This window comes from Vipera ursinii (assembly GCF_947247035.1).
Source record: "Vipera ursinii genome assembly, chromosome: W".
NCBI classification, from domain to species: Eukaryota; Metazoa; Chordata; class Lepidosauria; order Squamata; family Viperidae; genus Vipera; species Vipera ursinii.
This window is the reverse complement of record NC_139522.1, coordinates 5112647-5140416: the sequence shown is the minus strand read 5'-3', so window position 1 is coordinate 5140416 and position 27770 is coordinate 5112647. Positions and strand designations below refer to the sequence as shown.

The window sequence follows — 27770 nt, the reverse complement described above, 5'->3', positions numbered from 1 at the left end:
TTGGGGGATAAAGGGGGTCCTAAAGCCCACCCACTCCTTGAGGTCTCTTTGGATCCAGACTTGGTGGCTTCTGTCCCTCTAGCTAGTACTGACAGCCTAGTTGAGGAGAACTGGTAAGAGTGTATGTGTGTGTATGAGAAAGAGCAAATGTACATTGTAATCAGTAACGTTTTGCTGTTATTTTTAAATTTGGTGGGTCTCTGTGTATTCCAAAGAACCTGTTGTGCCTCAGTGTTTGGATGAAAGTGATTTGTGTGTCTCCCCAATTTTATTTCTCAGTTGTTGACCAGGGATGTGTGTCTTGTCTGCTTTAGTTGCACCTATCTGGAAAAACTAGGTGGAAAGCAAGGGGGACTTACAAGATGTGCACACTTCAACGGGTCTGTGAATGTGTGAGTGAGTGACTGTAAACTGAACCTGGGAGCACCTGTAACAGTGCCCTCTTGAATTATATAAGGAACAAATGAAGAATACAGGTGAAACTCAAAAAATTAGAATATCGTGCAAAAGTTCATTTATTTCAGTAATGCAACTTAAAAGGGGAAACTAATATATTAGATAGACTCATTACATGCAAAGCAAGATAGTTCAAGCCGTGATTTGTCATAATTGTGATGATTATGGTGTACAGCTCATGAAAACCCCAAATCCACAATCTCAGAAAATTAGAATATTGTGAAAAGGTGCAATATTCTAGGCTCAAAGTGTCCCACTCTAATCAGCTAATTAAGCCATAACACCTGCAAAGGGTTCCTGAGCCTTTAAATGGTCTCTCAGTCTGGTTCAGTAAGAATCACAATCATGGGGAAGATTGCTGACCTGACAGTTGTGCAGAAAACCATCACTGACACCCTCCATAAGGAGGGAAAGCCTCAAAAGGTAATTGCAAAAGAAGTTGGATGTTCCCCAAGTGCTGTATCAAAGCACATTAATAGAAAGTTATGTGGAAGGGAAAAGTGTGGAAGAAAAAGGTGCACAAGCAGCAGGGATGACCGCAGCCTGGACAGGATTGTCAGGAAAAGGCCATTCAAAAGTGTTGGGGACTTTCACAAGGAGTGGACTGAGGCTGGAGTCAGTGCATCAAGAGCCACCACACACAGACGGATCCTGGACATGGGCTTCAAATGTCGTATTCCTCTTGTCAAGCCGCTCCTGAACAATAAACAACGTCAGAAGCGTCTTACCTGGGCTAAAGAAAAACAGACCTTATCTGTTGCTCAGTGGTCCAAAGTCCTCTTTTCTGATGAGAGCAACTTTTGCATCTCATTTGGAAACCAAGGACCCAGAGTTTGGAGGAAGAATGGAGAGGCACACACTGCAAGATGCTTGAAGTCCAGAGTGAAGTTTCCACAGTCTGTGTTGATTTGGGGAGCCATGTCATCTTCTGGTGTTGGTCCACTGTGCTTCATTAAGTCCAGGGTCAACGCAGCCGTCTACCGGGAGATTTTGGAGCACTTCATGCTTCCTTCCGCAGATGAGCTTTATGGGGATGCTGACTTCATTTTCCAACAGGACTTGGCACATGCCCACACTGCCAAAAGCACCAAAACCTGGTTCAATGACCGTGGGATTACTGTGCTTGATTGGCCAGCAAACTCGCCTGACCTGAACCCCATAGAGAATCTATGGGGCATTGCCAAAAGAAAGATGAGCGACATGAGACCGAACAATACAGAAGAGCTGAAGGCTGCTATTGAAGCATCCTGGTCTTCCATAACACCTCAGCAGTGCCACAGGCTGATAGCTTCCATGCCATGCTGCATTGAGGCAGTAATTGCTGCAAAAGGGACCCAAACCATGTACTGAGTACATATGCATGCTGATACTTTTCAGAGGTCCGATATTGTTCTATGTACACTCCTTGTTTTATTGATTGCATGTAATAATCTAATTTTCTGAGATTGTGGATTTGGGGTTTTCATGAGCTGTACGCCATAATCATCACAATTATGACAAATCATGGCTTGAACTATCTTGCTTTGCATGTAATGAGTCAATCTCATATATTAGTTTCCCCTTTTAAGTTGCATTACTGAAATAAATGAACTTTTGCACGATATCCTAATTTTTCGAGTTTCACCTGTATTGTAGTCTGTCTATATGTTACCTCAAAGTGTGCCCTGAAGCATAACATTTGACTGATTGGGTTCACATGTCACTTAACCTTGTGGAGGTTTGTTTGGTTATGACTTAGTATGTTGGGTGAATCCAGCTATTGTGGTCTGCACAGTGTGGTAAAACTAGGCCACTATAGCTTTTAAAACAAACCACACTGTAGTGTGATATGTGAACTCAGCGAGTGCATTCATTGGGCATAACAGTCTTTCAGCCAAAACAAAATAGTTTTTAATTAAAGTGTTAACATGATTATTATTGTTGAATTTCTGTAGATAATTGGTGTTTCCTAGTAATCACATTCATCATTGCAAAGAAAGATCCCTGATCTGGGCCCCAGTTAAGCTACATTCAAGAAAGAATATTCCCCTTTGTTCTTGATAAGAGGTCTGTCCTTATGTTTCCAAAATAATTTCAGTAAATATGACTGGTATTCCCAAGAATACAATTAGCTTTTTTCATATTGGAAGCCATGAAAACAGTTTAAACTGCCTAAAATAGAAGAAGAAGAAGAAGAAGAAGAAGAAGAAGAAGAAGAAGAAGAAGAAGAAGAAGAAGAAGAAGAAGAAGAAGAAGAAGAAGAAGAAGAAGAAGAAGAAGAAGAAGAAGAAGAAGAAAATGTTGTTGTTGGAAGGGACCTTGGAGGTCATCTAGTCCAACCACCTGCTTAGGCAGGAAACCCTATACCATTTCAGACAAATGGCTGTACAGTCTCTTCTTAAAAACTTCCAGGGTTGGGGCATTCACAGCTTCTGGAGGCAGGTTGTTCCACTGATTAATTGTTCTGTCAGGAAATTTGTCCTTAGTTCTAGGTTGCTTCTCTCTTTGGTTAGTTTCCATCCATTGCTTCTTGTCTTGCCTTCAGGTACTTTGGAGAATAGCTTGACTCCCTCTTCTTTGTGGCACCCCTGAGATAATTGGAACACTGCTATCATGTCACCCTTCGTCCTTCTCTTCATTAAAGTAGACATACCCAATCCCAGCAACCATTCTTTATGTTTTAGCCTCCAGTCCCCTAAACATCTTTGTTGCTCTTTTCTGTACTCTTTCTGGAGTCTCAACATCTTTTTTACATCTTGGTGACCAAAACTGGATGCAGTATTCCAAGTGTGGCCTTACCAAGACATTATAAAGTGGTATTAACACTTCATGCGATCTTGATTCTATCCCTCTGTTAATGCAGCCTAGCACTGAGTTGGCATTTTTGGAAGCTGCAGCACACTGCTGGCTCATATTTAAGTGATTGTCCACTAGGACTCCGAGATGCCTCTCACAGTTGCTACTATTGAGCACGGTACCATCTATACTGTACCTGTGCATTTGGTTTTTCTTGCCTAAATGTAGAACCTTACCTTTTCCACCATTGAATTTCATTTTGTTAGATAGCGCCCAATGTTCAGGTCTGTCAAGATCTTTATAGTTACTTGTTGATAGCTTATTCAAAACTTATTCAAAATAATCTGAAAATAAAGAGGCAACAAAGTAACTAGGCAGCTTTTAATATACTTCACTACTAAAAAAATTACAAATTAAAAAGGGGGCAGCTAACGTTCATATTTTAAGCAGCTACTACCATGTTTCCCCAAAAATAAGACCTACCCCAAAAGTAAGCCCTAGCATTGTGGTTGGCAGGGGTGGATGGGCGTGGTCAGCTTGACATTGCCCACATGGGACATGAGGGAGCCTGGGCAGGGCTGGGGGGGGGGAGGGACAGTTATCGCATCCAAGCCATTTAGTCCAAGGTGACCAGTGAATGTGGTTTCAGCTTTTACACTGTCCCTTGACTACAAAGAGTCTAATTCAGGGATCGTTCCCCTTTTCCTTCAGCACGGCCCAAGCTCCCCACACTTCTTTCCAATTCACCTCGGACTAAATGGCTTGGATGCAGTAACAGTATCTTCTACCTCATTTGTACCATGCAAAACTCCGTAGTTCCTGTTCCTCCCCCCCCTCTGCCTCTGCCTGCTGCTGGTGCCCCTGCCTTCCAACCTGATGGTCCATCGAGCCTTCTGCCCACTGCGCCCCACCAGCGATGGCTCCCCTTCCTCCCTGCGCCTCTGCCTCTAAAATAAGACGTCCCCCCAAAATAAGACCTAGTGCCTCTTTTGGAGGGGATATATACATACACACACACACACACACACACACACACACAAAGGGACGCGGTGGCTCAGTGGGCTAGGATGCTGAGCTTGTCGATCAGAAGGTCGGCAGTTTGGCGGGTCAAATCCCGAGTGCCGCGTAACAGTGAGCGCCTGTTACTCGTCCCAGCTTCTGCCAACCTAGCAGTTCGAAAGCACGTAAAAATGCAAGTAGAAAAATAGGGACCACTACGGTGGGAAGGTAACAGCATTCTGTGCGCCTTTGGCGTCTAGTCATGCCAGCCACATGACCACGGAGACGTCCTCGGACAAGCGCTGGCTCTTCGGCTTTGAAACGGAGATGAGCACCGGCCCCTAGAGTTGGAAACTACTAGCATGCATGTGCGGGGGAACCTTTACCTTTACTATACACACACACACACACACACACACATATATATACACACACACATATATACACACATATATATACACACACATACATACATACATACATACGTACATATATATGTAAATAAACACGGTATATCTTCTAAATTTTAGATTAGTAACCTACACTACAAAGACTTGCAGTGCTCCCATTAGACATTCTCAGCTGCCTGTAATTTCTGTCTGTAGTTAACTCTGGAAATTGTTTTCAAATCTTTGTGTTACAAATTTTGTTGGAATGTTAATGTTTGGGATTAGGAATGATTTGGATAAGATTAGTGATCTGCTGAGAACTGATTCTTAGAACAGTTTTGTCCAGTCATGTTAAAACTGAGAAGACTCACTGTCAGGTAAGGACTAGGGAAGACTAACAGCCAACGTGTGGATTTCTGACACATGGTATTCAGTTTTGATGTTGCCAGTACTTTTAATTTAATTTCTACTTTTCAGGAGCTGTAGGTAAGGCATATAGCACCCCTCATTATTTTTTTATTATAATCCCATGACATAGGATTTACTAAAAAAATAGCGATTGGACCACAGTTGCATAGCAATTTTCTGTGGCTGAGGATGCACTAGAACCTGGGTCTTTCTAGTCTAGTCTAACATCTTAACTGCTACACTATACTGGAAAGTACATAGCCTATGGTGAACAGCAGAGCTGAAAATATATTTCCGTTCTGAGCTGGCCAATGAACTCTCAGTCTTCTTGGTGCTAAAGAAAAAGTAACCCCAAAAGTAACCTTTTTCTGATTAAATGGAACCTCTAGGGCATCTTGGGAGGGTAACCACCATTGTGGGAGAGTGAAACTTGAAAACAATGCTGACCCAAGCAAAGGCAGCTCAGCTTCCCTCCCTCCCATCTCTCTTTCAGACAGAACCTTTTAAAGAAAACCTTTGCAGTAAAGATTTTTCTTATTTGTCACATTTTGCGCAGGGAGTATATACAGTATATCTGTTTATGCACATACAGTGATACCATGGTTTAGAGATTCCAAGCAAAAGGGTTTTGGTCTAAACATATCCGGGCCAAAACTGTTTGACCCCTTTTATGTTAATATTTGGTACAATGAAGATTGTTGTATTATGTTATCCCTTATACATGAGTGGAAAGTGCAGTTTCAGGCTATGCATATAATGTGAACCTGTAGAAGAAAATGAAAAAGCCTGTAGGAAGTTGGAATGTGCACTGGAGCTTTAGGGTCATGGTCAGTGTCTGTACATAGAGTGGGTTGTGAAATGGCTAAACCATGACCAATTTTAATCATCGTTTGATGAATAAACCAGTACTTAACCATGATTTACAAAATACAGTGGCTGGATTCACATACCTTGTAACTCCAAACCAAACGTACGGTATAGTAGAAAAACAGTATGAAATATCATGCATACTTCTTGAGAGCTAGAGGTTGATTTTTACATAAAATTATGGCAGTTGAGATTTTGTAGGATTCTGATTTATCCTATTTTGTTTTCATAGGAAGCCCATGAAATCCCGAAGCAGAAGTCCTGCTTATTCAAGGCATTCATCATTTCGTAACAAAAAGCAGAGAACTGTGTCTCGCAGTCGTCATTCCAGTATCTCACCTGTTCAGCTACCACTGGCCTCCAGTTTGGGAGCTGAGCTGAGTAGGAAGAAAAAGGAGAGGGCTGCAGCTGCAGCTGTAGAGGCAGCAAAAGTTGATAGAAAGGAGAGCAAGGACTCACCTAGTCTGTTGTCTAGGAAAAAAATTAACTTAACTGAAGTAAAAGAGTCTATAATGGATGTCAGGAAGGCAAAAATTGCTAAGCCTGAAAAATATCCTCCCAATCTGGAGACAGTAAATACTCTACAATACAGTGCAGAGATGAAAACAACTCTTGAGCCTGCCAAAACAAAGACAGAAAATTCTGACAAGAAACTATCTGCTTCAGTTAGAGACTCAAAAACAGTGGGAACAAAGTATATGAAACTTACTATAGCAAAGGAAGAAATTGTGACTCCAAAAGAAATAGAGACAGCTGAGCAAAAGGTCACACCTCCTTTGCCTCCTGTAAAGTCATTCCCTCCTTTACCAACATCATCCCCACCTCCTCAGATTCCTCCATTGCCCCCCTTGCCTCCATTGCCAGTTGTTCCCCCTCTGCCACCTGCCCAGTTATCTACCATTCATAGCCCTGCTTTAGTTCCTTTGTGGCTGTCATCTTCTGTCCACTGTAAGACACCCTTAACTTTGCAGGCTAACTCTCAGTTCACCATGCAATCCTCCTCAAAGGGACATGTTTCTGTGACCATTGCTGTCCCCCATCTGAAAACGTCAACATTGCCTCCACTCCCTTTGCCACCAATCTTGCCTGGGGAAGATGAGTTGGAAAGGTAAGGTTTGTAGATGCTGCTATTCTACAAAGTCTTGCTAGTGTAATGGCTTACTCACTTCACTGTTCTGATGTAAAGCTTGGTATCTAAAAACTGTTGAACTGGTGTGGTATATTGTATAGTCAATAGAGGAGGAGGAGTCTGGTTGCTGCCTCTGAAACCTTGAATTACTGGTAGTTCTCGACCTACGACCACAACTGAGCCCAAAATTTATGTTGCTAAGTGAGACATTTGTTAAGTGAGTTTTGTCCCATTTTATGACCTTTCTTGCCACAGTTGTTAAGTGAATCATCACAGATGTTAAGTTAGTGACATGGTTGTTAAGTGAATCTGGCTTCCTCATTGACTTTGCTTGTCAGAAGGTCGCAAAACCTGATCGCATGACCCTAGGACACTGCAACCATCATAAATATGAACCAGTTGCCAAGCATCCGAATTTTGATCACTTGACCATGGGGATGCTGCAATGGTTGTGTGAAAAATGTTTTATCAGTGTTGCTGTAACTTTGGTCACTAAATGAACTGTTGTAAGTCGAGGACTACCTGTAATGTGGACAGGATTGGGAATTCCTTGCAGGATATGAAGGATGTACCTCCTCAGTAGAGAAGAATTTGAGTAGCACTGCTTAGCCTGAAATGCTTGATAGGTATTGCTAGCCAGGATACTTTGACTTAAATGATGTGGCTGATAATCCTATTGTTGTTTTCAGTGTTTACTCTTGCTTGCAGTGCTGTTTATGAAGATAGCTCTGAAATGTTCACGACTGGAAAATTTTTAAGTATGCTAGTACCATGCTTTTAGACTCAATGTTCATTCTTGTTTTAAGTATATTTATTTTGTTTTATCATAATTAAAAGGTAAAATAAAAAACAGAAAAAACAAAACAAAAACATATGTCCAGCACTAACAACAACAAAAAGAAAATGGTGTACAAAAAAAGAGAAAAAGGTGATCCCAATATCAAATAAATTTAACATTTAATATATAGAATCCACCCTGGCTGGACACTGAAAAAAAGAAAAAACAGTAAATTCTCCTCCCCTTTTACAAATGTATGTATACATGTATGTGTGTATATGTGTGTGTGTGTGTATAGAAAAGTTCGAACACTGGGATAAGATAAAAACCAAAGCATTTTAATAAAATCAAACTTTTGTTGGCCAACTGCCAACGTCGTCAGGGTAGAATTGCTGGAGAGGTGAAACTACATTTATATCACTGGCGCTTTTGCGCTGCACTGGTGGAGCGCGTCACTGGTCTGTTTGTTTCCATCAGCTTCGCACTCGTTCCCATGGAGAGCGGTTGCCTCTGGGTGCTCGCTGTCAGCGGGGAATCGCTGCCTGTTCTTCTCGTCACGATCGATGCCCTCGTCATTGCGCGTGTCCTCATGCCAAACGTCCTTGGGGATTGCTACTCCCCCTTTTTTGTGATGCAGTGTTGCTGTGTAACCATGCGATCCAGATCTCGGCTCACCGGTATACTCTGTGAGTGTTCGTGTTGTCTGCGCCGTTCTTCTTCCCAACTCCTAAGGGCTTGGTATGCAGGGAGGAGATCTATATGACGGTTAATTGAGGAACAGTCTGAAAACCAGGCTTCATTAAATAATCGGCCACCCTTGGTGTTACCCCGGGCAATCGCCTCAACCCCTTCCAAATCAAAAGGTATGGTTTTGTGTAGCCATGTGCGCCCACACTTGTGAATGCTGTTCCTGTCTTTTAACTGCAAGCTCGTGTTCATGTATCCTAGTCCCCAACCGTTTTGCCGTCTCCCCAATATAGTTGCAGTGGCAGTTCTCACATGCCACTTTATATATAACTGAGGACTTCTCTTTGTTGGGGAGCGGATCCTTTGGATGCATGACACGGGCACGCAGGGTTTGATCAGGTTTGTGGGCAACACTGACTTTGTAGGGGACGAATATGTGCACCGTGGCTTCAGATATACCATGGATGTAAGGTAGTGTTATCCATGCCATCGGCGTGCTTTCATGTTCACGTGGTTTGCTGTATCGTCTGATGAAGTTTAGTGGATACCCATTACTTCTGCAGATGCGATAGAGATGACACTTTTCATCCTTTTTCGCCTTATGCGTGCTGCACTGCGTATCTACCTGCTTAAAGAGCGTTCTGATGCAGCTAACCTTGTGAGTCATGGGATGGTTAGTCTTATAATGAATCCTGTCCGTGTGTGTAAGTTTACGGTAGACGGATGTGTGAAGGGAACTGTCTGATTGATGGTTAAATAACACATCAAAGAAAGCCAGAACTCCATTGGCTTCTTCCTCCACCGTAAAGCGGATATCGGGGTAGACGGAATTAAGCTCCCCAATGAACCTATCCTTGTCCTGTCTCTTGATGACCACAAATGTGTCGTCTCCGTATCTCATCCAAAATTTGGGACGATATGTGGACATCACCTGGGTCTCCAATTGTTGCAGGACCGCCTCTGCAATGACTCCGGAAATCGGGGATCCCATAAGGATACCCTTTACCTGTTCATAAATGGTGCCTTGAAGCGTAAAAAACATTTTGAGGCATAGGGTCATCAGATGTAAAAGATCTTCATTGTCGAGTGAGTCCTGATGCCGCCCCGCTCCATGTTGTTGCAAGCGGTCTCTAATTACCGCGATTGCTAAGTTCTGTGGGATAGAAGTGAATAGGGAGGTGATGTCATAGGATACCATGACTTCATCCTCCTCTATATTAAGAGATCTTATTCTATCTAGGAATTCACCCAAAGAGCTTACCGTGGTGTTACTGTCTGTCACCAGGTGTCTTATTCTACCGTACAACCATTTGGCCAGCCCTGAGGTTGGGGTTCCCATAAATGACACAATAGGCTGTAGGGGAGCCCCCTCCTTATGGATTTTTGGGAGGCCATAGAATCTAGCCATAGGCGCATCTTTAGGACGTTTGGCATGAGGACATGCGCAATGACGAGGGCATCGATCGTGACCAGAAGAACAGGCAGCGATTCCCCGCTGACAGCGAGCACCCAGAGGCAACCGCACTCCATGGGAATGAGTGCGAAGCCGATGGAAACAGACCAGTGACGCGCTCCATGAGTGGAGCGCAAAAGCGCTAGTGATATAAATGTAGTTTCGCCTCTCCAGCAGTTCTATCCTGACGACGTTGGCAGTTGGCCAACGAAAGCTCGATTTTATTAAACTGCTTTGGTTTTTATCTTATCCTGGTGTTCAAACTTTTTTTTAATATCAATATACCTGGGAATTTTTAACGTAATGAAGGTGTGTGTGTGTGTGTCTGTGTGTGTGTGTGTGTATATGTATACATGTACATGTACATGTATATATGAAAAAAGAGCAGTCAACATGTTAAGCTAAACATTACACTAATCTTCAAATCCCTGTTAACCATTTGTTATTGTATTTGGCACGTAGAAAGTCCACCAACAGTTTCCAGTCTCTTATAAAGCTGTCTATTCCATTATCTCTGATCAAAGCAGTTAATTTCGCTATCTCTGCTAATTCAGTCAATTTCAAAATCCATTCTTCAACAGTCGGCATCCCTTTTTCTTTCCTGTGCTTGGCAAGTACAACCCTCGTAGCAATCACCATGTGAAGGAATAGCACCCCAAATTGTTTTTCAATTGGCTTGCCCATCATACCTAAAAGAAAAGCTTCAGGTTTCATTAATATTTGTATCTTAAATATTTTCTGCATTGTCATTGTTACATTTATCCAGTATGTTTTCACATATTTGCAAGACCATCACTTATAATAAAATGAACCTGGATTTTGACTACATTTCCAGCACTTATGAGAAGTCCCTTTATACATTTTTGCTAGTCTATCTGGGGTCAAATACCAACAATACATCATTTTATAAAAAAATTCAAGCTATAATTTAATGTAAATTTTAGTCCATTAGTCCATACATTCTCCCATTTATCTAGCATTATGCTTTACCCAAAAAGTTTTGCCCATTTTTCCATACAATCTTTAACATAGTCATCTTCCAGATTCATCTTGAGTAACATTTTGTATACTTTAGCAACCAAGTGGTCATCTCCAGAACATAAATTAACATCCAGTTCAGATTTAGTTCCTGTGAAAGCAAAACCTTTTTTATCAAGTTGAAATCTTTTAGAAATTCTATAATAATTAAACCAATCACAAGCAAATCCTTCACTTACTGTGTTTCCCCGAAAATAAGACCCGGTCTTATATATTTTTTTGCCTCCAAAAGAGGCACTAGGTCTTATTTTCGGGGGGCATCTTATTTTTTTCCTGACACCTGCCTCAGGGCAGCACCAACAGCCCCGTCCACTAGGAGCCCAGTGCCGCCACTGCCACGAGGCGAGGCAGGTGGTGGACAGCTGCCCCATGCATCCTGCAGCTACTTGCTGCAGGACCACTGCAACCAGGCCTCCCATGCCCTGATACCTGTTGTGCCGCTGCCCCACTTCTGTGAACGTTCACGGCAGGATGCCATGTGTGTTGTGGTGGTGCCGCCGCCGCCACGAGCAACAGCAGAATCCCTGCAGGACGGCCTTGCTGGTGCTAGCTGCATGCTATTTAACTCTTAAGCACCTAGACCGGAGCCTCGGACTTAAAGGAGAGTGCCTCACACTTGCAGCTCTGAGGGAGAAGCAGCAGCAGTGGTGGAACACTCCACTCGTCACCTGACCTGCCCCGTTGTGGCTGCCATCCCCACCTGAAGCCTCCACCTCCTTACCAACCCGAGGCTCCGGTCTCGGTGCTTAGGTTTAAAGCACCAAGCAATTTATCTTATCATGGTTTCTTTAACTTGTTCACTTTCCATTTTCAGATTTAATAGAAAATTATAAATTTTCTTCATTAGTTTCTCATCAGAAGTTAATAATATCTTATCAAACAAGGTTTGCTCCTTATAAAATTCATACAGTTTAACATCTTTATCATATCTAGCTTGCATTTGTAAGTATGCCCACCATGATAGATTGATACCCTGATTTTCCATTTCTTGTTTAGATTTTAAGTTCCCTTCAGAATTTAGAATATGTCTGTATGTCTGGATTTTTTTCAAAATTAACTAAATTTGCATGTACAAATGCTTCCATTGTTGAAAGCCAACCTGGAATTTTCAGATATATTTTACATTTTATTTTTCCCCATGTTGATAATAATGCATTTCTTATATAGTGATTTTGAAAGTACTTATGGATTTTATTTTTCCCATTCCATAAAAAAGCGTGCCACCCCAGTTGTAAATCATGTTCCTCCAAATATATCAACCTTTTTCTAAGAATTATCCATTTTTTTTAAAAAAGATTTCATTGGTTTTTATAGGGTTGGTAATAGAGTTGAAGGATAGGGATTAGGGTTGGGGTCAAAGGGAGGTTGGGGTCAGAGTTGGGGTTTCCCCAAATAGTATGTCCAATATTTGGCAAGCAGCATATTGTCTGGGTAGATATACGTACATAACAGTAATAGATCTAGTGATTGATAACAATAGTAAATATAGTTAATTATCATAAGCAATGTTAATTTTTCAATCCATAGTATTTTTCTTGCTAATATATAGTCAAAATTACATATCACATTCCTTTCTCTAATTCGTTTTTCTAGCCATTGATAAAATTTATTCCAAGTTCTATAGTAAACTAAATGTTCTTTCTCTTTAATCTCTAAAGTTAGTCTATCCATTTCTGCACACTCTAATATTTTCTTAATTAATACTTCTTTAGTCATTAAATTTTCATTTTTCCAATATTGGGCAAATACAATTCTCGCTGCTGTTAGTACGTATAATATTAGATATCCACTCTCCTTTTCATAGTTAGGTCCTATCATTCCTAGCAAAAACAATTCTGGTTTAAATTCTATTTGTTTTTTAGTCATCTTTTCCAACCATAGATGTATCTTAAGCCAAAACCTTTTAGCTTTGGGACATGTCCACCAGATGTGATAATAAGTACCTGGTCTTTGATTACATTTCCAACAAACATTTGAAGTATTTTTAAACATTTTCGCTAATCTCACTGGTGTCATGTGCCATCTATAAAACATTTTATACAAGTTTTCTTTATATGGTACAGTTTTGGTTAATTTAATATTTCTGTCCCATAGTTTTTCCCATTCTTCTAGCTCTATAGTGCGTCCAAAGTTTTTTGCCCATGTTATCATTGTATCTTGGACTTGTTCTTCTTCCATCTTTAGATTAAGCAGAAATCTGTAAAGCTTTTTGATCAGGTTTTCATCTGTTTTTAACAATATAAGATCAAATACTGTCTGTTCTTTATAGAGTCCCATTGTTTTCACATCTTTTTCATATCTTGTTTGAATTTGCAAATATGGCCACCATGCTAGGTCAATACCTTGTTGTTGTAAGTCTTGTCTAGATTTCAGTCTTCCTTCATTGTCCAGTATATCTTTATAAGTTACAAGTTTGTCATAGTTAATTAAGTTTGGGTAAGCAAAGGCTTCCATTATTGAAAGCCATTCAGGTGTCTTAATACAGGTGAAACTTGAAAAATTAGAATATCGTGCAAAAGTTCATTTATTTCAGTACTGCAACTTAAAAGGGGAAACTAATATATGAGATAGACTCATTACATGCAAAGCAAGATAGTTCAAGCCGTGATTTGTCATAATTGTGATGATTATGGCTTACAGCTCATGAAAACCCCAAATCCACAATCTCAGAAAATTAGAATATTGTGAAAAGGTGCAATATTTTAGGCTCAAAGTGTCCCACTCTAATCAGCTAATTAAGCCATAACACCTGCAAAGGGTTCCTGAGCCTTTAAATGGTCTCTCAGTCTGGTTCAGTAGGAATCACAATCATGGGGAAGACTGCTGACCTGACAGTTGTGCAGAAAACCATCATTGACACCCTCCATAAGGAGGGAAAGCCTCAAAAGGTAATTGCAAAAGAATTGCCATTACCAGACAGGAGTTTACCACTCTATGGCCTATCCAGTTTTTTGCCCTGGATATACATCTGCCTGCTTGACAAACTCTCCTGCCTGCCTCCCTCTCCCCATAGGACTCAGATGGACCTGGGTACAAGCCACGGTGAGAGAGTGGCTTGGACTAACATCTGCAGCCCCATAGAGGTGAGAGCTCTATGGGGTATGCCTTACCCAGAGTGCATATTCTGGACCACCCCCGGGAACAGAGTTATGACCCGTCGTGAGAGGATGGGGGTTGGCCTGTTCTGGGGGTTCACCTAGCTTGAGTGGCAGTGAAGCTGGGTGATGGTCCAGATACCCACTTATCCTCTGATTTGATCCTCCTAACTGAATTATTAATTATGGGACTGCCTCTCCTGGATTTTCTCGGACACTCATGCATCTTTGTTATACCAGCACGGACTTGTTCGCCCTCAGGGGTGCCCCCCTCTCCTGGGTGCGACCCGCCTTTCTTACCACCTCCAACCTCGATGAAGGGCCCGATTATTGGGACCCTGAGAGATGGCTGGGCAGGGGCAGGGGCCGCCAGTATAAATTTAATAAGAGGCCCCTGGTTAATTTTTTAGTAAAATTTTTTGTGGGGTTAGGGAGGGGGGCGGGAGTGTGTTATGGTTGTTTGGAAATGGGGGGTGGTCCATCAACCGTTGCTCAGGCCAGGTCCGGGATTGATCGCGTGGGGGGAGAGCGGGGGTCGGTCGCCTCCGGGGCTCTGGAGCAGGTCGTGGGACTACTGATTCCCACGATGCTGGGGAATGGTAGCAGGTGTACGAACAGAGGGCCGCATCGATACCGGGGAGGGCATCTCCGCTATTTACAAGTGGTGAGGCGCTCCGACCCTCTGCTTCTTCCCCGAGGTCCCGGGAGCGAGGATGTGCAGCCACCTGAGCTCCGGCTGGTGTACCTGAATGCCAGGTCCGTTGTTAATAAGGCTCCCCTTGTCCGGGATTTAGTTGAGGGTGAGCATGCGGACCTGGCTTGCATCACGGAGACTTGGTTGGGCCCAGAGGGTGGTGTTCCTTTGGTTGATCTTTGCCCTCCAGGTTTCCGGGTGCTACACTGGCCTCGGGCTCAGGGTAGAGGCGGGGGAGTGGCGGTAGTTATTAGGGAGACCTTGTGTCCGCGGGAGACCACCGTTCCCCAGATAGTCGGGTGTGAGTCTCTCTTTTTGAGATGTGGTCCTGGGGCGCAGTTGGGCTTGTTGCTGGTGTACCTTTCGCCTAGTCGCGCGGCAGTAGCCCTGCCTGAGCTACTCGATATCCTCTCGGGGTTGGTGATTGAGTTCCCCAAACTTATAGTTTTGGGTGACTTCAATCTACCATCCCTAGGAGGATCATCTGAGTTAGCTCGGGAGTTCATGGCTTCCATGACGGCCATGGACCTGACGCAAGTAATTCTCGGACCGACTCATGTGGGAGGCCACACCCTTGACTTGGTTTTCTTATCTGGACGGTGGTTAGATGATCTTGGTGGGGGCTCCCCAATTGTTATGCCCCTGTCATGGACCGATCATCATCTCCTGCGGCTGGTCTTCCGTTTTGCAACTCCCCGCCGTGAGTGTATGGAGCCAACTAGATGGTACCGCCCCAGGCGCTTAATGGATCCTGAAAGGTTCCAGGCAGCGCTGGGGTCCCCACCTGCCTCCGTTGCTCACAACTCGGCGGATGCCTTAGTGGAAGCCTGGGAAAGGGCAGCCACGGAGGCACTTGACCGAGTTGTACCCTTGCGGCCCCTGACCCGGCGCAGATCCCAGCGAGCTCCATGGTTCTCCATGGAGCTTCGGGAGATGAAGCGTCGGAGACGGGGCCTAGAGAGCTGTTGGAGGTCCAGCCGATCCGAATCCGACCGATTGCGACTAAGAACCTATATTAGGTCTTATCTCGCAGCGATAAGGGCGGCGAGGTCTAATTACTTCTCCGCCCTTGGCGCGTCCGCAGATAACCGCCCGGCCGCCCTGTTTAGGGTGACCCGCTCCCTCCTTAATCAGGAGGTGAGGGAGGAACCCTTGCAGGGTCGTGCCGAGGAGTTTAGTCAACATCTGTCGGACAAAATCGCTCGGATTCGGACTGGTCTGGACTCCAACTGGGCAGAGTCTGACGATCAGGACACGGGCGGTCTTGTCGATGTTATCTGGGAGGAGTTTGATTCTGTGACCCCTGAGGAAGTGGACAGGATTATGGGGAGGTTGAGCTCCACCACATTGTTCTGTACCAGCCTGCTACCGGCCCTGCAGAAAAGGCAGGGACAACCCCTTTTACAAGAAGGCAAGAGGCTGGAATTACGCCTGCCAAATTTATTACCACAAAAACAAACGGAACAAGACAAACCAAGAAACAGGAGCTTTAAGAAACATGAACTATCCAAGCGGTTGCCTTCAGCAAATCAGCCCTCCCACACATTCCCCTTATATAGAGTTCAGGGCGTGGCTTCTCTCTGCCTCCTTCCGAGGAGCCCCATTGCCTTCCTCTGTTTACTCCTAATTGACTGCCTCCTGCGTCGGGCATCCTTGAACAGGGCCAGCTGTGGGTCATCTTCATCTACATTGTCAGGCTAACACAGCTGGGTCTCCGTGGTGACCAAGTGGGAGGGGCCTGGCTGAGGGCTCTCATCAGCAAGATCTTCAACCCCCTCAGCAAGGTCTTCAACGCCCCCCTCCTCCTCCTCCTCTGAGTCGTCCGACCCAACTGCCGAACCCACAGGCTGACCCTGAATCACAACACACATGTTTATTGGACCCGTGCCCTTCCTGGCTGGTTTATGCAGCCCGGGAGGGGACACGAGGCTGGTTCCAGGCGGTTATATCTGCCTCTTTGAGTGAGGGTAGTTTCCCCGCCGTCTTGAAGGAGGCAGTGGTGAGACCTCTCCTCAAGAAGCCTGCCTTGGACCCAGCTGTGTTAAATAACTTTCGTCCGGTCTCCAACCTTCGCTTCCTTGCGAAGGTTGTTGAGAGTGTGGTGGCGCATCAGCTCCCTCTGGTCCTGGATGAAGTGGATTATCTAAACCCGTGCCAATCGGGTTTCAGGCCCGGGTACAGCACCGAGACGGCATTGGTCGCTCTGGTGAATGATCTCTGGAGGGCCCGGGACAGGGGATAGTCCTATTAGACCTCTCAGCGGCTTTCGATACCATCGACCATGGTATCCTGCTGCGGCGTCTCAGGGGATTGGAAGTGGGAGGCACAGTTCTTCAGTGGTTCTCCTCCTATCTCCTGGGACGTTCGCAGTCGGTGTTGGCAGGGGGGCAGAGGTCGACCGCGAGGCCTCTCGTTTGTGGAGTTCCTCAGGGGTCGGTCCTCTCGCCTCTCCTGTTCAACATCTATATGAAACCGCTGGGTGAGATCATTCGTGGTTTTGGAGTTGGGTATCATCAGTATGTTGACGATACCCAGCTTTTCATTTCGACCCCAAACCACCCCAGTGATGCCCTCGACGTGATGTCCCGTTGCCTGGAAGTGGTTCGGGTCTGGATGGGGAGGAACAGACTTCAACTCAACCCCGACAAGACTGAGTGGCTGTGCATACCGGCATACCGGGATATTCAGAATATTCCACCTCTTTCCATGGGGGGTGAGCTTTTACCCCCCGTAGATAGGGCTCGCAACTTGGGAGTCCTCCTAGATTCGCGGCTTACTTTGGAAGACCATATATTGGCTGTGACTGGGGGGCCTTCGCCCAGGTTCGCCTGGTGCGCCAGTTGCGGCCCTATCTAGACCGGGATGCCCTGTGTACGGTCACTCACGCGCTCGTGACCTCTCATCTGGACTACTGCAACGCTCTCTACATGGGGCTTCCCTTGAAGACCATTCGGAGGCTCCAACTGGTACAGAATGCAGCCGCGAGAGTTGTCTTAGGAGTTTCCCGATACTCCCATGTTACACCTCTGCTCCGCGAGCTGCATTGGCTACCAGTTGTCTTCCGAGTGAGATTCAAGGTTTTGGTAATGGTCTTCAAGGCCCTACATGGCATGGGTCCAGAGTACCTCGGGGATCACCTGCTGGCGGCGTCAACTTCCCTCCGCCCTGTGCGCTCCCAAAGAGAGGGCCTCCTCAGGGTGCCACCGGTCAGAGAATGTCGGCTGGTGGCCCCCAGGGGGAGGGCCTTCTCGGTGGGCGCCCCGGACTTATGGAATCAGTTGCTGGTTGAGCTCCGGATGGCGCCTGACCTTCGCTCCTTCCGACGCGATCTGAAGACCTATTTATTTGAACAAGCCGTCCTGGCCTGATGGGGGATGTGTTGGGTTTTTTATTGCGGGTTTTTTTATACCATTATTTATTGTTTTAGCTCGGGCTCGTATTTAATTCTCTCTTAACTTTTGTATTTTGCATTTTATATGTGCCCTGTTCACCGCTCTGAGTTCTTCGGGAGAAGGGCGGTATACAAATATAATAAACTTAAACTTAAACTTAAACTTAAACTTAAGTTGGATGTTCCCCAAGTGCTGTATCAAAGCACATTAATAGAAAGTTATGTGGAAGGGAAAAGTGTGGAAGAAAAAGGTGCACAAGCAGCAGGGATGACCGCAGCCTGGAGAGGTTTGTCAGGAAAAGGCCATTCAAAAGTGTTGGGGACTTTCACAAGGAGTGGACTGGGGCTGGAGTCAGTGCATCAAGAGCCACCACACACAGACGGATCCTGGACATGGGCTTCAAATGTCATATTCCTCTTGTCAAGCCGCTCCTGAACAACAAACAACGTCAGAAGCGTCTTACCTGGGCTAAAGAAAAACAGACCTGGTCTGTTGCTCAGTGGTCCAAAGTCCTCTTTTCTGATGAGAGCAACGTTTGCATCTCATTTGGAAACCAAGGACCCAGAGTCTGGAGGAAGAATGGAGAGGCACACACTGCAAGATGCTTGAAGTCCAGTGTGAAGTTTCCACAGTCTGTGTTGATTTGGGGAGCCATGTCATCTTCTGGTGTTGGTCCACTGTGCTTCATTACGTCCAGGGTCAACGCAGCCGTCTGCCAGGAGATTTTGGAGCACTTCATGCTTCCTTCCGCAGACGAGCTTTATGGGGATGCTGACCTCATTTTCCAGCAGGACTTGGCACCTGCCCACACTGCCAAAAGCACCAAAACCTGGTTCAATGACTGTGGGATTACTGTGCTTGATTGGCCAGCAAACTCGCCTGACCTGAACCCCATAGAGCAGGGGTGTCAAACTCAATTTCACTGAGGGCCGCATCAGCATTGCGGTTGCCCTCAGGGGGCCTGGTGGGTATGGCCTGGGTGGGCATGGCCTACTGGGTGGGCATGGCCAGCTCTACATCGTTCACATCAAGGGTGCCTATGGGGGCCTGGGCAGGAGTGGGACAGATCTGAGGGTCTCTGGCAGAAGGAGGGTCTCTGGGCCAGGGCCAAAGCAGTGGGGGCCGTTCCCTCACTGTTTCCAGGATGGCTTCGCGGGCCGCATGAAACCACTTCACGGGCCGGATCTGGCCCCTGGGCCTTGTGTTTGACATGTCTGCCATAGAGAATCTATGGGGCATTGCCAAGAGAAAGATGAGAGACATGAGACCGAACAATGCAGAAGAGCTGAAGGCCGCTATTGAAGCATCCTGGTCTTCCATAACACCTCAGCAGTGCCACAGGCTGATAGCTTCCATGCCACGCCGCATTGAGGCAGTAATTGCTGCAGAAGGGGCCTAAACCAAGTACTGAGTACATATGGATGCTTATACTTTTCAGAGGTCCGATATTGTTCTATGTACACTCCTTGTTTTATTGATTGCATGTAATCTAATTTTCTGAGAGTGTGGATTTGGGGTTTTCATGAGCTGTATGCCATAATCATCACTATTATGACAAATCACGGCTTGAACTATCTTGCTTTGCATGTAATGAGTCTATCTCATATATTAGTTTCCCCTTTTAAGTTGCATTACTGAAATAAATGAACTTTTGCACGATATTCTAATTTTTTGAGTTTCACCTGTAGTTGTAGAAATTCTTTTTCCTTCAGTATAGATTTATTTAGAGACCATCTATTTTTCTTCTTGGCTCCTTTCCAAATCATTTTTATTGGGTTGTGATCTGCCCAGTCATTGGTTTCTATCTCGGCCTCTTGAATCATCATTTTCAAGTCCAAAGAAATCCATATTATATCGATTCTTGACCATGATTTATGTCTGTTTGAATAGAATGTATATTGTAGTTTCTCTGGGTTTTTCTCTCTCCATATGTCTAGAATAGAAAATTCTTCTATCATTTTTGAAAACTCTTTAGGTAGTAAATTTCCTACTTTTCTTTCTTGCTTAGCGCTTTTATAATCCAGAATTCCATCTACTATTGCATTAAAATCTCCCATTATACAGTTGCAAGAAAAAGTATGTGAACCCTTTGGGATTACGTGGAGTTTTGCATGAATTGGCCATAAAATGCGCTCTAAACATCATGTAAGTCACAATGATAGAAAAAAACAGTCTGCTTAAAATAATACTACACAAACATTAGCTGTTGTCATGTTTTAATTGAACATAAGATGGAAACATTCACAGTGCAGGGTGGAAAAAGTATGTGAACCTTTGGACTTAATAACTGGTTGACCCTCCTTTGGCAGCAATAACCTCAACCAAACGTTTCCTGTAGTTGCAGTTCAGACCTGCACAACGATCTGGAGTAATTTTGGACCACTCCTCTTCACAAAACTGTTTCAGTGTAGCAATATTCTTGGGATGTCTGGTGTGAATCGCTCTCTTAAGGTCATGCCACAGCATTTCAATCGGGTTGAGGTCAGGACTCTGACTGGGCCACTCCAGAAGGCGTATTCTGTTCTGTTGAAGCCATTGTTTTGTTGAATTACTTGTATGCTTTGGGTCATTGTCCTGTTGCATCACCCATCCTCTGCGGAGCTTCAGTTGGCGGACAGATGGTCGTACGTTTTCCTGCAAAATGTCCTGATAAACTCTGGAATTCATTTTCCCATCAATGACAACAATCCGTCCAGGCCCTGAGGCAGCAAAGCAGCCCCAAACCATGATGCTCCCTCCACCATGTTTTACAGTGGGGATGAGGTTTTGATGTTGGTGTGCTGTGCCTTTTTTTTCTCCACACATAGTGTTGTGTGTTTTTCCCAAACAACTCAATTTTGGTTTCATCTGTCCATCTGTCTATTTTGCCAGTAGTGCTGTGGAACATCCAGGTGCTCTTTTGCAAACTTCAAACGTGCTGCAATATTTTTTTTGGACAGCAATGGCTTCCTCCGTGGTGTCCTCCCATGTACTCCATTCTTGTTTAATGTTTTCCTTATTGTAGATGTGTCAACAAAAATGTTAGCATGTGCCAGAGATTTCTGTAGGTCTTTAGCTGACACTCTAGGATTCTTCTTTACCTCGTTAAGCATTATGCGGTGTGCTCTTGCAGTCATTTCTACAGGACGACCACGCCTAGGGAGAGTAGCAACAGTGCTAAACTTTCTCCATTTGTAGTCAGTCTGTCTTACCATGGACACATGAACATCAAGGCTTTTGGAGAAACTTTTGTAACCCTTTCCAGCTTCATGCAAGTCAACAATTCTTGATCGTAGGTCTTCTGAGAGCTCTTTTCTGTGAGGCATGGTTCACATCAGACAGTGCTTCTTGAGACTAGTAAACCCAAAACAGGTGTGTGTTTTTAAAGGGCAGGACAGCTGTCAGCAACACATCCAATATCATCACACTGATTGGAGTCAAGGTTGGCTCACTCCTGGCTCCAATTAGCTCTTGGAGAAGTCATTAGGCTAGGGTTTCACATACTTTTTCCACCCTGCACTGTGAATGTTTCCATCTTATGTTCAATTAAAACATGACAACAGCTAATGTTTGTGTAGTATTATTTTAAGCAGACTGTGTTTTTCTATTGTTGTGACTTACATGACGTTTAGAGCGCATTTTATGGCCAATTCATGCAAAACTCCACGTAATCCCAAAGGGTTCACATACTTTTTGTTGAAACTGTACAAAATTTTTGGTAATTTAGGTCTAGTATTTTCTTACATAGTTTTAGATAAAGTTGTTCTTGTTTGTCATTAGGTGCATATATTCCAATCATCAATATCTGCTTTTGATCCATCATAATACCAACCATTAATATTCTCCCGTCTTCATTTGCATAGATTTGTTTGGGATTCATCTTTTCTTTAATATAAAAGGCTACTCCTCTTTTTGGTTGTTCTAGAATTTTAGAATGCTGGCTCTTAATATGCATTTCTTGAAGGCAAATTATGTCCATTTTTAATTTTTGTAGACGTGTAAAAAATTTTCTCCTTTTTGAGGGGGAGTTTAGGCCATTAATATTTATTGATAAAATTCCAGTTTCCTCCATCCCTTTCAGTTATATCTAGGTCTTAATCTTCTAGTCGATCTTATCTGTCTCTGATCTCTTGGTCTTGTGCCTTCTGGGTACGAATATGTAGTTTTAGTTTCTTCCTCCACTCTTTGTTCGACCGCACCTTCAACTGGCATTTCTTCTTGTTTTTTTGGATCAGGGTCGCCTCTTTCCAGGAAGGCTCTGTGGTTGTCAAAAAAGTCCATTGCTTTAAGTGGTGTGTCGAGTCTGTATCTTTTCGTATCCCAGTAGATTAAAATTCCTTCTGGAATCAGCCATCTAAAGTTCACTCCTTTTTCGACTATTTTCTTAGTTAGAAATTGGTAGTCTCTTCGAGCCTCTCTTATTCTTCTAGGAATTTGCTTGAGAACTACGATTTCTTTTTCTTTGTATTTCAATGGTTCGTCTCTCACTTTTCTCATCTCTTGTGGATCTTTTTAAAAATCTGACATGTACTTCCCTAGGGACTTTATTTCTTCTGGTATAGTTTGAGTTGACACGATAATCCTGATCTAATTCTCCTTCCATTTGTGACTTTCCGAGTCCTAATACGTCTGCCAGCAGTTCTGTTATCAAGTCTGAGAGATCCTCTTCCTTATCTTCTATTATGTTTCAAAATCTTTAGAAGTATGAGGCCCACTCCATTTCTATGACCGCTAAAGAATCTTCCAATTCTCCGTTTATTTGCATCAATTTTTGATTTTCATCTTTTAACACTTCTAACTTCTGATCTACCTCAGTTGACTTATCCTCTATTTTTTGGATTCTTTGCTAATTGTAATCATCTGTTTGAAGTTTTCCATTTGGGAATCTATATTGTTGATTTTTTTTATTCATTTTGTCTAGGTCATTTTTCAGCTCTTCATGGTTTTTAGTTGCTGTAGCAGACTGGGCAGCATTGGAGTCATAAATTGCTTGTAGGATCGCTTGGGTGTCCTTCTGGTGGGTTTCAATCTTCTGCTGTAACATTGTAGTAATTGATTTCTGATAGACTGGACTTGCAGAAGTGGAAGCAGGAGCAGAGGATCCTTTTTTTCCAAGTATAGATAAATTGGAAACACTCATCTTTATCTTCAATTCATATGGTATCTCCGCCAAATGGCCAAATTTTGTAATCCAAAAGGCTCCTAATGGTTAGGAGGGACAAACCATCAAAAATAGTAAAAGGTAAGGGTAGTTAAAAAATAAAAATCCAAAGAAAAGGGGGGAAAAAAGAAAAAAAGCCAAAGAGGAATAAAAAGGAAAAAATAGAGGATGTCTGTAAAAATAGCAGGGCAAAAAGGAAAAAATGCCCCAAAAATAAAAAGAAAAAGCACAGAAAAAAAGCAAAGACACATGGGAAAAGAAAAAGAAAATAGAAAAGGCAGAAAATAAAAATGTCAAAATTGTAATCCGCAGAGTTGTATTCTAAAGAATTTCTTGGTGTTCACTTATCAAAAACAGCTAATAGCAGTTTCAAGTCTTTTTGTATTTATAGTCCAGAGGAGTCAGATGTCTTCAAAAACAATCTTATAAAACCAGGCAGGCTAAAAAGACCAAAGGGGATCTTTTTTTTTTATCCTCAATGAAAGTTTTCAAGGACCTTCAAAGGAATGTCTGGGCAAACAGCCAACTTCCAGTCTAAGTTAACTTCATTCAGGGAGGGTGTATAAAATTCTCAGGCTTCACCACTAGATGGCATTAACTGTCCATTCCCACCCTATTTACAGACGGGATTAAAAACAAAAAGTAACTTTAAAACTTAAAAAGTAAAAAAGTAAAAATTGTGATGGCTTTCTCACAAAAAATAGACACAAAATTCTATAGAACCAGAATCCTTCCCAAACTTATGCCTCAGACAGCCTTGCAATACAGTGGCGTTTTCAATTAGCCAAGAGCTTAAACCGCTGCTTGTAATTCGAGATGGGGGGATAGGAAGGAAAAATTCCACCACCACCCTCCCTAAAACTAAGGGCTTCGCTCTCAAGGGCTGTAAAAGTGCTATCTGCCAAAGGTCTTCACTTGGAAAGAGAGAAAGGAATTTTCTCACCCAGATTAGCCGTTTGCTTTCAATTTAGAGTTCTTTGTCTCCGCCGAACAGCTGGCAATGGCGGAACGCATGAATGCGGTCAGTCTTTCTTCCTGCCGGTTCCAGGGACTCCATTGAGACCAGCGGTCCAGCTACTACCAGCCACAATCTTCAAGACTTCACCCTTTGGAGGTCGCCTCTACGGGGTGGCTTTCAGTCCATTTGGACCCACCAGCTGGTAGAAATTGGACCTGGGGAGAAGAGAAACATTTCCCTGAGTCTGTCTTAAACAATGTCAGCGGAAACACTCCATTCTTTTACCCATGTTAATATGGATGCTTGATAATATAAGATCCACTCTGGCAAACCAAAACCTCCATTTTCCTTAGTTTCTTGTAAAATTTTCATCTTGATTCTAGCTTTCTTTCCTTGCGAAATAAATTTCAAAATTAATGAATTTAAATCTTCAAAGAATTTTTTCTCAAGTTTTATAGGTATTGTTTGGAATAAAAGTTTTGGTAGTATATTCATTTTCACTGTAGCAATTCTTCTTAATATCGACAGTTGCAAGTTTTCCCATTTTTCCAAGTCCAATCTTATTTGGTTCAATAATTTTGTATAATTATCTTCTTTTATTGTTGAACATCTTGCTGTTAAGTAGTATATTGCCAGATATTTAACCTTTTTGATTATTTGTAGTTCTTTTTTTCCTGACATTTGATTTTTTTGCTTATCTGAAAGATTGTTAACTGTTACTTTAGTTTTTTCTCTGTTTATTTTCAGTCCTGCTATTTCTCCATACTGTTCTATCTTTTCCAGCAGTTTAGGAATCGTCTCCAAAGGTTCTTCTAGGATAAATACCAAATCATCTGCAAATGCTTGCAATATGTATGTTTCACCTTTTATTTCTACTCCTTTAATTTCTGTATCTTGTCTAATATTTCTATTTAGAACTTCCAAAGTTAAAATAAATAACAATGGCAACATCCTTGCCTTGTACCTTTTCTTATCTCAAAGTTCTCTGTATAGCCTCCAATTACAATCACTTTCGCTGTTTGTTTATTATATATTGTTTTAATCATATTTATAAAGTTTTGTCCAAAGTCCATTATTTTTAATTGCTGGATCATAAATTGCCAGGAAACATTATCAAATGCAATAATTTTAGTTGATTAAGTATGTTAGAATCTTCTGGTGAATTCTGGAGTTCCCTCTCCTTCAATTTAATTTCTTGTAACACATTTTGAATGTTTCATTCATCTTGATTACTGTATTGCATTGTATAAAATGTCCTCATAACACAGCCTTACAAGCATTCCAAACTTGTCAAATTGGTTCCCTTACCTAAGTTATTATTGAAATAATCTTGTTTACATTGTTTAAGGATCTGTGGCCTCTGCAAAATAGACTCTTTTAGTCTCCATTTAAAAGACTGAAAACCAAATTTAAGGTGTAAAGACACTGGATTATGGTCAGAAAGTTTTTGGAAGAATAGTAACTTTAGTTGTTTTGTGAAGTAAATATTTTGTAATCCAAATCATATCAATTCTAGAAAAGGATTTGTGTCTCTGAAAAAAAGGTAAAGTCTTTTGTTAGTCTATTTTTACACCTCGAAAGATCAATCAAACCTAAAGTATTAGTTTGAAAAAAGTTTGGCACAGTTTCCCTTGTGTTTCTTTAATTTAATACCTTTATCAGCTGATCTGTCCAGTTGTGGGGCTACTACCCCATTGTAGTCTCCAATTATACACCAATACTGAAAGGAATAGGAGAGTAAGTGTTTGGACAAATGTTGAAAAACCTTGGTGTGGAGTGTATAATCCCACTATAATCAGTTTTATTCCTTGTAATTCAATTTGCACAATTACATATCTGCCTTGATCAACAGCAAACAATAAATGTGGATGTAATTGCGGTTTTATATACAAAACTACCCCATTGATTTTTTTTCTTAGAATTAGCAAAAATAAATTCCAGACCCAAAGTGTTATTTATTACGTACTTTTGTCAGTCTCTTTGATATGAGTTTCTTGCAAACATATAATGATTCAGGGTTTTTTTTTCAAATAATGAAATAACTTTTCTCTTTTGTGGGGAATTTGCCCCATTTACATTCCATGCTAGAATCTTGCAATCTATCTGTTACGAAGAGGAAGTTCCAGGGATTTCAGCTGTGGCTTCTATCTCCGCAGCCTGCCCTTCATCAGTGTCAGAACTCTTTTTATCTTTTTCTTTCAGACCCAATTCTTGTGGTAATTGATCTTTATCTTTTGAAAAATACCGTAGTTCTGATCCGTATCTTTCCAAAAAAACCCTTGTGTTTTAAGGACTGAATTTAGTCTATATCGTTGTTTTTGAAAGGTAAAGATAACACCTTCCAGTTTATCCCAGCAAAAGGGAATATTATTTTGCTTCAGGAGATCTGTCAGGAAGAAATATTCTTTGTGTTTCCTTAATATTGTAATTGGAATTTCTCTGAATATTTGCACCTCTTTTCCAGAAATGTTAAATGACTTAAATTATGAATTTGTTCAGAAATTCACAGAAAAACTTCCTTCTGTTTCAAATCCAATAACAATAAATCTGAGTCAAGATCTAACCTTGTGGCTATCTTATTCAATCTATTCTGTATATTTTTAACATCTTCTTTAGTTTGTTTTAACTCTGTTACTAATAATTCAAACTTTTTTCTGGATTTTCCATTCATCTCTTTTAATGTGTAATGTAACATAGAAAACTTTTTCTCAAATGCTTCCATAAGGAGTTTGGCGCTGGGCTCCTCCAAGTCATGTTTTGATTCCTTCAACTCCTTCCTAGGAGGCATTTTTGTAAATATGTACAGTTCTTCTCTCACAACCAGTTGCTGGCAGCAGAAAAGCAGGTAAGAATACACAGTTCCTTTTTCAAAGTCAGATAGAGAGTTCCAAAAGCAAAACTCAGCAGCTAGCAGGGAAAATAATGATGATATTTTCCCTCATCGTGGATTCTAATTGATTTAATAGCACTGGAGGAGTTTGTTGAAATAATTAATCATTCCGTATGGAAGAGGCAAATGGCAACAAGTTTTCTTAGACTACAGGTAATCCCCGAGTTACGACCGTTCACTTAACACTCGTTCGAAGTTACGTTATCAGCGCCCCTAATGTTTATGAGCAAATCCCAAAATTACGACTATTGTAGCACCACAGCAGCCATTCGCCCTTACAAGTTATTGCAGAGGCTCTGCAATATTCACCCTATTCCTCTCCCCACTCCCCACAACTGCTTCCCCCTCCCTTCCTGCTGCGCCAGATTCACTTACCTTGCAAAATCTCTCCTCTCTGCCATGGTTTCTTTCTCTTTGAGGGAGAGGAGAGTTGGCTTGGAAATGCTTTTTGCACTGACAATGGAAGCTCCTGGGTGCTGTAATATCTTGCAAGTTCAAACACAAATTCTCTACAAAAGAGATCATGGCCCCCGGATGCTTCCATTCTCTGGGGGGGGGAGTGTTTGCTTTGTTTGCATGCCTATGGGGCAAAGTGTGGAATTGGAGTCGGCCAGGTGCAGGA

The 27770-nt window shown here is 42.6% G+C and overlaps 1 protein-coding gene across 1 annotated transcript in view; it reads left to right on the top strand.

Moving 5' to 3' along the window:
• Positions 1-27770, top strand: part of LOC310648198 (cyclin-dependent kinase 12-like) — a gene marked incomplete at its 3' end in the record, with an annotated part of 189356 nt that overhangs the window by 5366 nt on the left and 156220 nt on the right. The window contains exon 2 of the mRNA XM_083375947.1: positions 6127-7002. Within this exon, the coding sequence (XP_083232073.1) occupies positions 6127-7002 (876 nt within the window). The remainder of the gene's footprint in view (positions 1-6126; positions 7003-27770) is intronic.